The 9,431-nt window shown below is 45.2% G+C and overlaps 1 protein-coding gene across 1 annotated transcript; it reads left to right on the forward strand.

The window, feature by feature from the left end:
• The first annotated feature begins 1,859 nt into the window (after positions 1-1,859).
• On the forward strand, positions 1,860-5,413 carry LOC123045451 (G-type lectin S-receptor-like serine/threonine-protein kinase At2g19130). The gene is made up of 2 exons (XM_044468504.1): positions 1,860-4,378; positions 4,587-5,413. The coding sequence occupies exon 1, from the start codon at positions 1,939-1,941 to the stop codon at positions 4,372-4,374; it is 2,436 nt and encodes an 811-aa protein (XP_044324439.1). The 5' UTR covers positions 1,860-1,938; the 3' UTR covers positions 4,375-4,378; positions 4,587-5,413.
• The last annotated feature ends 4,018 nt before the right edge of the window (positions 5,414-9,431 follow it).

The raw sequence follows: 9,431 nt of genomic DNA on the forward strand, positions 1-9,431 counted from the left end.
TTATTTTGATTGAAATGAAAAGGTAAAGAAGCAAAAACTCAAACTAATCTTTATTATATAACTCTCAATTCGATTACGTAGATAGATAGATCACTGAACTAGCACTCAAAAATAGATCATACTAAACTTTTATTAAATCATGAAGTAACTAAGGATCGAACTAAGAATGGTAAAGAAAATAAAATTGATGGTGATAAGACATCGGGGCATCTCCCCAAGCTTGGCACAAGCCAAGGGGAGTGCCCATACCCGTGTGCTTAGGTCTCCTTATTTGGTGGTGGTGGTGGTGTTGATGAAGAGGATGAGGTAGTAGTGGCTTCGCACTTCAGCTTCAGCAGGTACTCCAATCTACGGCTGACGCTCCGAAGGGCGATATTTTGCTCTTCCAACAAAATAACTTCACGAGTGAGATATGTATTCTGAACTCGTACCATTTCAAAGGCGCTTAAAGCCTCGATTTCAGTGGGGGTGAGATGGTTATAGGAGGGTTGAAGGATGTCTTCCTCTCCCACAATTTCTTCCATAGGTAGGGTTTGCCGACGTTCTTGGGCCTGGTCCTTGACAACTCCTTCAACCTCGTCCTCCTTGGTGGCTTCTCTTGTATCTTCTCTCTTCAGCTGTCTTCAACAACCAAGCATCGTCCTCCCCATGGTTGGAGGAAGGAGAAGACATGATGCCTGCAGGAGGAGAATCTAACCGAAAAACAACACGAAACAAGAATAGAGGATTTCTCCATGATGCGGTGGTCAAATCGTCCGGGGGTATATATTGCTAATCGCGAGATGTAGTTTCTCGAAGTGGGAGAACAAATACACACAGTACTTCAGCGTGCGTTGGGGACATCTGATTTTGCATGTATCGGTCTATCAACACGTATCAAGCATGGCTGAAGAATATTTTCATCCTGGACGCCATGAACAGGCTGCTCATGGCCATGATCTTCATACTCCTCACCCGCACGATGGATTTGCTCTAGTTTCCCTATGTATTTTTTCTTTTCTGTGTGCTATATGTACTGCATGTATCTACTAGTACTACTACACACGTAGCAGGCTGTTCTATCAATAATACATCTCCAACGTTTGTGTGCATGGAACATTAAGTCTGGCTTGAGCCAGGTTACTTGTGCAAAAGGAGCAGGGACGACATTAATACCACGCGCTACGTGTGCACCACACCCATCCGAACGTCAATAATTCAGCATTTGGTCAGCCAACATGTGTTATGGAAATTAAAACATCCCAGGCGAATCAATACACCCAGCTACCCTGCAACCCAATTCCCGTTTATGCAGAACCCATCTCCTCTTCCGCCTCCGTTTCTCCATTGAAGACTGCTTGGACAAGATCTACAGCAGTACAAGCTGAGCTAGCATGCCTGCTTAATTATGTGTACTCCAAGGTTCTCAAGAGCAGTTATAGCACATTGTACTCGGGAACGCTGGATAATAACAACGTGCCAGGTATTATGAGTAGGGCTATAATAATAGCAATCGCGACGTACTCACGGACGCACTGGACTCCAACATCGCGTGGCCACATGCCCCCAAAAATCCGCGTCCATTTTTTGTGCCCTATATACAAAATAAAATAGCATCTTACATTTTAATACAAAGGTAGTACTACTATTTTTAACACGGTATAAACGAAAATGTTTACATACACACACCTACATTATCACACGCACAGACGCTATGAAGAAGGAGCGTTCCGCGAACAGCCCAAAAGGGCAGCACAAGTTGCCAACTCTCGTTTTCACCAGTGAAGTCAATCCTCAAATTATTACACTCGTTCCAACCATTAAAATTATTCAAAGACTCGTGAGCATCCGTCCCGCCTCCCGCGCCCCTAGCAGAGCGGATGTCTGTCCCGCCTCCCGCGTCTCATTGACAATTCAATCCCCACGCACCGTCCTCACCTCAACAGCTCTCGCCTCGCCATGCCTCTCCCCGTCCTGCTCGCCCTGCTCTGCGCCCTACACGCTCCCGCGAGCTCCGCGTCCACGGAGACGTACTCCCTCTCGCCAGGCCAGTCGCTCGCCGGCGACGACAAGCTCGTCTCCAGCGGCGGCAAGTTCGCGCTCGGCTTCATCCAGATCCCAGGCAGCGAGAGCAACCCCTCCGGCTCCGGCGGCAACAACACTCAACTAGGCATATGGTTCAACCTCAATCGTGTTCCCAAGCTGACACTGGTGTGGGTGGCCAACAGGGGAGGCGGCCCGGTGGCCGGCGCCGCCTCCCCGGAGCTCACGATCTCCGGCGACGGCAACCTCGTCATCGTGGACCGCGGCAAAGTCGCCTGGTCCACCCAAGCCGACGTCACAGCCAACAACAACAACAGGACGGTCCTCCTTCTCCTGGACACCGGGAACCTCGTCCTGCGCAGCGCCTCCAACGCCTCCGGCGTGCTGTGGCAGAGCTTCGACCACCCCACGGACACTCTGCTCCCCGGCGCCACCATCGGGCTGGACAAGGTCACCGGCCGGAGCCGCCGCCTCGTCTCCAGGAAGAACCGGATCGACCAGGCTCCGGGCCTGTACTCCATGGAGCTGGGACGGAGCGGCGTCGTCCAGATGCTGTGGGACTCGTCCGTGCCGTACTGGTCCAGCGGGGAGTGGAACGGCGAGTACTTCAGCTCTGTGCCGGGGATGACCGCCCGCCACCTGTTTGGCTTCACGTTCGTCAACGACGACCGGGAGGTTTCCTTCGCCTACCACCTGCTCGACGAAACGATCACCATGTACAGCTTCCTGGACGTGTCCGGGCAGAGGAAGGTGTTGGCCTGGCACGAAGCTACGCAGAACTGGGCGACGGTCTACACCCACCCCACCGCGCAGTGCGAGGTACATGCCGCCTGCGGGCCATTTACAGTCTGCGACGACAACGCGCCACCGCCTTGCAGCTGCATGAAGGGATTCTCCGTGGATTCGCCTGAGGATTGGGACCTTGATGATCGAAGCACGAGCGGATGCAGGAGGAACACTCAGCTGAATTGTGATAGCATTAGTAACGGCACCATGGTTGGCATGTCTGACATGTTCTACGCCATGCCGGCCGTCAGATTGCCCTATAATCCCCACAGCACCGCGGGACATGTCACCGGCGCAGCCCAATGCGAGCAGGTCTGTCTGAGCAACTGCTCTTGCACTGCATATTCCTTTGGAAGCGGTGGCTGTTCTATGTGGCATGGTGGATTGCTGAATGTAAAACAACACCAGATTGATGATGCTTCCAGCGGCGATGGGGAAATTCTTCACATCCGCCTCGCGGCAAAAGAGTTCCGGACCCGGAAAAACAACAGTGTAGTTGTCATTTTGGGTGCCATCGGTGCAGGCCTCAACGCTTTGGGTATCTTGGTACTAATCGTAGTGCTACGCAGGACCAGGAGGAACAAAAGGTACAGTGAAACATTAGACAAAATCCATGGTGGTAGTGGGCTTGTTTCATTCAGATACAGCGATTTGCGGCGTGCAACTAGAGATTTCTCGGAGAAGATTGGGGCAGGTGGTTTTGGTTCTGTGTTCAAGGGGTCACTAAATGATTCGACCACTATAGCAGTGAAAAGGCTCTACGGTTGTTATCAACAAGAGAAGCAATTCAGGGCTGAGGTGAGTTCAATTGGAATCCTCCACCATACAAATTTAGTCAAAATGGTTGGTTTTTGTTGTGAGGGCGACAAGAAGCTTCTTGTCTACGAACACATGCCAAATAGTTCCCTTGACGCCCATCTGTTCAGGAGCAGTGCCAAAACTCTGAATTGGAGAACCAGATACCAAATAGCTCTTGGAGTTGCCAGGGGGCTAGCATACTTGCACGAAAGCTGCCTGGACTACATCATACACTGTGATATAAAGCCGCAAAATATACTTCTCGACGCGTTGTTCGTTCCTAAGATCACCGACTTTGGGATGGCAAAGCTTCTCACAAGGGATTTTAGCAGGGTCATGACCACAACCAGGGGCACAATTGGGTACCTCGCTCCTGAATGGATCAGTGGAGTGGCTATCACGCCCAAAGTCGATGTGTACGGATATGGGATGGTGCTATTGGAAATCATATCTGGGAGGATGAACGCGAACGGAGAATGCGGCAGCAGTGGTGATGACATTGTTTATTTCCCCATCCAGGTGGCACGCAAGCTTCTCGAGGGAAATGTCATGAGCTTCGTGGATGATAGGTTAAACGGTGATGTCATCGTCGACGAGGTTGAAAGGGCTTGCAAGGTTGCCTGTTGGTGCATTCAGGACAGGGAGTTTGAACGGCCAACGATGGGCAAGATAGTCCAGATTCTTGAGGGTCTTGTTGAAGTCGACACCCCTCCGATGCCTAAGCTACTCGAAGCTATCGCCGGAAGGTCACACTCAGCATGCACCTAACCTGGTAACCATTTTCTTCATCTTTAAACTGAACTCGCCTAACCCATTTATTTACTCTAGCACCTAACCTGCTATAGACATGGTTTGAAATGATACAGCAGGCAAGTATATTGATTTGAGAACCTTTTGTTATAAGGGAATTTGAGAATTTTGATAGCAATTAGCAATGAGTGCTTGCGATGCTGTTCTCACAACTATCTCACAAATGGCAGAGTAGAACTTGTCTGTTGAGCTTGCTACAGTCTAATAATGGAGCATTTCTCAAGCACCCACTGGTTCGATCATCTAGCACCCGGTCGTCTGGTGATCTCACGGTGAAGCCCTTCATACAATTGCAAGATGGCAGCCTGTTATCGTTGCAAATTGTGAAAGGTCCGCAAATTGCATAGACATCATAGGCATTGGGTTGGGGTCGGGCAAACATTAGTACCCACATTTGTGAGCTTTCTATCCACATATATGCCCATGTAGCAGTCTCGAAGAAGCCAAGCGCGTACTTGCCGTTGTGGGAGACGAGCTTGTTGCCGCTGCCAAGTGGTTGGCGAGCTGAGATGCTGTCCGTTCCTGCTACACCTGCAGTCTCTCTGCAACTGCAAACTCACTTCTCCCTCAGTTCATCGTGCTGGCGCAACACCAAAACAGCAGACAGAGACAGGAACAGATTGATGTAGAGTTTATTACTTCCCTGAATTTAACAAAACTGAAAATGAACAAGTTTTGAGACTAACCGAGGGAGGCTATTGAGTGTCATTTGAGTTGACGTGTTGGCGTGTTGCTACTACTAGTGGATGAAACCCAGTGGCAAATTAACACTTGTTTTCTGATGTTTCTTACTGCCCTCTCGGCGCAAATTGGTTGTTACTGTTTGGTGATGTAAATAATCCAATTTTGAAGGGTCAAACTTGCAGGGGTAAAATAGACGTGGCGTCAGTCAAGCAAATTTTGGCTAGGTGGAGTTTTGTTACAGATTAATTTTCCGATCCGACATCTCTTACGTGGGGGTTTGACCGATGGCATTACTATGGGTGAGCAAAGCTTGGTCGTTGTCTGGTCTTTCATAGGCCATAATTATTTTTTTAATTATTTGGATTGCTTACCACATATGTCATGTGGTTTCATAGGCAGGGACGGATTAAGGGGGGATCGACTATTAATACTTCTGCCTACGTACATGTACGTAAACTGCTTCGCCCCCCCTATCTCGACCTTGATAACTAACGTGCATACTCAGCCCATATAAGCTTTTTTTTAGAAATCCTCAGCCCATGTTCCTTTTTTTTTAGAAATCCTCATCCCATCTAACTGGTACGGCCCATATGAAGCACACAAACGCGAAGCAGGCCATCGTGAAAAAAGCGAAGAGGCCCTGTTAGTTATTACCGCACTAAGCCACGTATCGATAGATGGATGCTAGTCTGTTCGTTTCCATGCCGCTCCGATCGAATCCCTCCATCGCGCCGCCATCAAGAAGTGGAGAAGGGAAAGGGGACGCCGGGACAGGCAGGCGCCGTTGTGCCAATCCACGGCCACGCTGCCGGTTGCAGGCAGCCCGGACACACACTTGAGCGGCAACAACTTAAGGAAAAAAGGTAATTTATGTTTACATCGGATTAGTTCGTCCCTCTAATAAAAACTATAAAAGTATAATCATACAAACATCTTGATCCAAACACAAACATGAAGAGGAAGAGGAAGAGGAAGAGAGTCGAATCATCAGTTATAAAGTTTCCAATTATTTATTTGTGCTTGTGTATACATAAAGAGGAAGAGGGCCGAATCGATTCACAAATTTTTCAAACAAGTTGATTCAAGTTCTCAACCATCGAAACATGATGCTGCTGTGCAATCTTGCGAAGCGAACCAACCTAATCCTAACTGAGGCTAAAGACTTCCATTGATGCCACCATGGGGTAAGCAATAATTATTTAATTTCAAACATTTAGAACTTCTTAATACATTATATCTAATAATTATTCTCTGTTGATTACATCAGGTGGTTAATGTTTCAAGCATCTCCCCTTAGAGGAAATGGTGAATAACAGGATGCCAAGAACCAAGGTAATAACCGGACCTTAATTTAATTGATATGCAAGCTCCTAATAAGAAATTATGCAAGTAATAAAATTCCATAGATTACCTCGATCGTGTCGTTGTTGTCTATCTATCAGTAATCAGATTTGCATCTCTTTTTCCTCTTATCACTATAACATGTTGGTTAATTCTGTTAAGAAATTAGTGGAAAGCGGGTTAACCTAAGGGAAAAAAAATCTCTTATGCCATTGTCTTTGCCACCCCTATGGTCAAAACCTGGCTCCGTCCCTGTTCATAGGCTATAACTACAATCGATGCTTTGCCACGGACTGCTTCGTTCTGGTGTATCGTTGAGGGCTTCGAGCATTTGAACGGCCCAGTGCAGGGAGCGGTTCACACACACCAGTGTGTTTTTTCATTTCGTTTCTTTTCTACTTATTTTTAATTTCTAATGAAATCCAAAATGTGAAAAATGTTCACCAATTTGAATATATTTTTACAAAACAATTAAAATATTTGATATTTTTTAATAACTAAAAAATGTTTCAAAATTCAAAAAAGTTTATAATATTATAATGCAAGGGAATTTAAAAAGTTATCCCAAATTTTAAAAATGCTTTAAGAGTTTCAAAATCTGTTGGTGAATTACAAAATGATCATGAATTTCAAAAACATGTTTCCAAATTTCAAAAAAAGTATTCATGAATTGTAAAAATGATTGTGAGACTTAGAAATGTTACCTAATTTGAAATATGTTCACTATTTTAAAATATGTCCAAGATCTTTTGTAAATATTATGAATTTTAAAAAATGTTGCCAATTTTTTAAAAAGTTCGTGATTTTTTATATATTTTTAAATGTACTTACATTAAAAAATAACTCAAAACATAAAACACCAATAAAACAAGTAAAAAGAAAACACAGCAATACGAGAAAAAAGATGTAATGCCTAGTACCTTCACAAAACAGGTGGTAACAAACAACACAAAAGCCCAAATTAGGCCGGTCCATTAACATGCAGGCTGCGCGTTTGGTTGCTATCTGGCGCGGATTAGGATCCGCCACCATAAAATGAAACAGGCACGCGCACGGGCTGAGGATCCCAAAGAAGTATAAAGAGCCCGATCTGATGATGCTTACGTCGAGGCTCGCGGAAAGATCAAGTTTAGCATGCACCTAACAAGTCTATTCTTTATCTAAAATGATATTTTTCTTCTATTTACTCACCAAAATAAATTTTAGAAAAAATAGTTTTCTTCTATTTTTCTTTTTAAAACTAAGCTCGCATAACCATTTTGGCACCCTGTGAATTAGGCAACATGTTTGATTCCAGTACTTCAAAATTTGTCATTGCCATGACTGGCACTGTCGTGTTCCTGATTTCTAAGGACATGTTTGTTCCAGCTTTGATTGGATTCGACTCATATATGGATTCACTTCACTAGCAAAGCTAATTCTGCGGCTCGAAGAATCGGTTTTACCACTGTTGTGGTGCTTCAGGCAAGTACACTGAAAATGGTTGTAGGATCGAAAGTATGTCTAGAGGGGGGTGATTAGACTACTTGACCAAATAAAAACTTAACCTTTTTCCAATTTTAATTCTCCGCAGATTTTAGCAACTTAGCACAAGTCAAGCAATCTTAACACAATTCAAGCAAGCATGCAAAGAGTATATGAGCAGCGGAAAGTAAAGCATGCAACTTGTAAGAAAGTAAATGGGAGGAGTTTGGAGGGAGCAAACGCAATGTTGACACTGAGATTTTTGTCGTGGTTCCGATAGTAGTGCTATCGTACATCCACGTTGATGGATACTTTAACCCACGAAGGGTAATGGTTGCGCGAGTCCACGGAGGGCTCCACCCACGAAGGGTCCACGAAGAAGCAACCTTGTCTATCCCGCCATGGTCATCGCCCACGAAGGACTTGCCTCACTAGGGTAGATCTTCACGAAGTATGCGATCTCCTTGCCCTTACAAACTCCTTGGTTCAACTCCACAATCTTGACGGAGGCTCCCAAGTGACACATAACCAATCTAGGAGACACCACTCTCCAAAAGGTAATAGATGGTGTGTTGATGATAAACTCCTTGCTCTTGTACTTCAAATGATAGTCTCCCCAACACTCAACTCTTTCTCACAGATTTGGCTATGGTGGAAAGATAATTTGAGTGGAAAGCAACTTGGGGAAGGCTAGAGATCAAGATTCTTGTGGTTGGAATGGAATATCTTGGTCTCAACACACAAGTAGGTGGTTCTCTCTTAGAAAATGAATGCTAGAAGTGTAGGCTCCAAAGTTGAACAACTCGGTGAGACCGAAAAGTTCTAATCGGCTGCACCGAGATTGAAAAGTTGATCAACCCAGTGAACTCGGTGTGACCAAAATGGATGGATCGGTCAGAACGAAATACACAGAGAGGTTTTGGAATTTTAAGTCTATGACAAATCGGGACTCCGAGTGCTCCTCGCCCAGAGGGTCTGAATTTGACTTAGATCAAACTTTGTGATGTAGCATGAATAGAGTTTTAGAAGAGAAAATCATAGATAGCTAGAGGAAGTTCTTAGGCATTCTTGTCCATCCATTTGGCAAAAGAAGAAGATCTAAAAAATCAAAGCAACAAATGGATGTCCTCGACTGAGAAAAATATGCAACCAACATGCTCACACAATAAAATGGCAAATGAAATATGTGGCAAAGCATGCACAATCACTCTAGCATCTATCAAGCAATTGGCGATGACTAGGTCATCTATATATGAGTATATTGACTTAGGAGTCAAATGAGAACATTTGATCATAGGTCATACTCATCGTTTAAGCACAAGTGGGGTTACCACTTTTACATAAAGCATTGTTGTGTTCACACCATTAGAGTTGCTTTAGCTCAATTCTTAGAGTAAAGCTCCCCTGGATGTGATATCCCCCCTACGAGGGATGAACTAACCTTGGGTTGTGTCGATGATGACTTCATGTAGACGTTGAAGATGTGGATGCTCATCGTTGTTGTAGATCATTTGAAGCAATCCATT

The sequence above is a fragment of the Triticum aestivum genome, chromosome 2B (assembly GCF_018294505.1).
Source record: "Triticum aestivum cultivar Chinese Spring chromosome 2B, IWGSC CS RefSeq v2.1, whole genome shotgun sequence".
NCBI lineage: Eukaryota > Viridiplantae > Streptophyta > Magnoliopsida > Poales > Poaceae > Triticum > Triticum aestivum.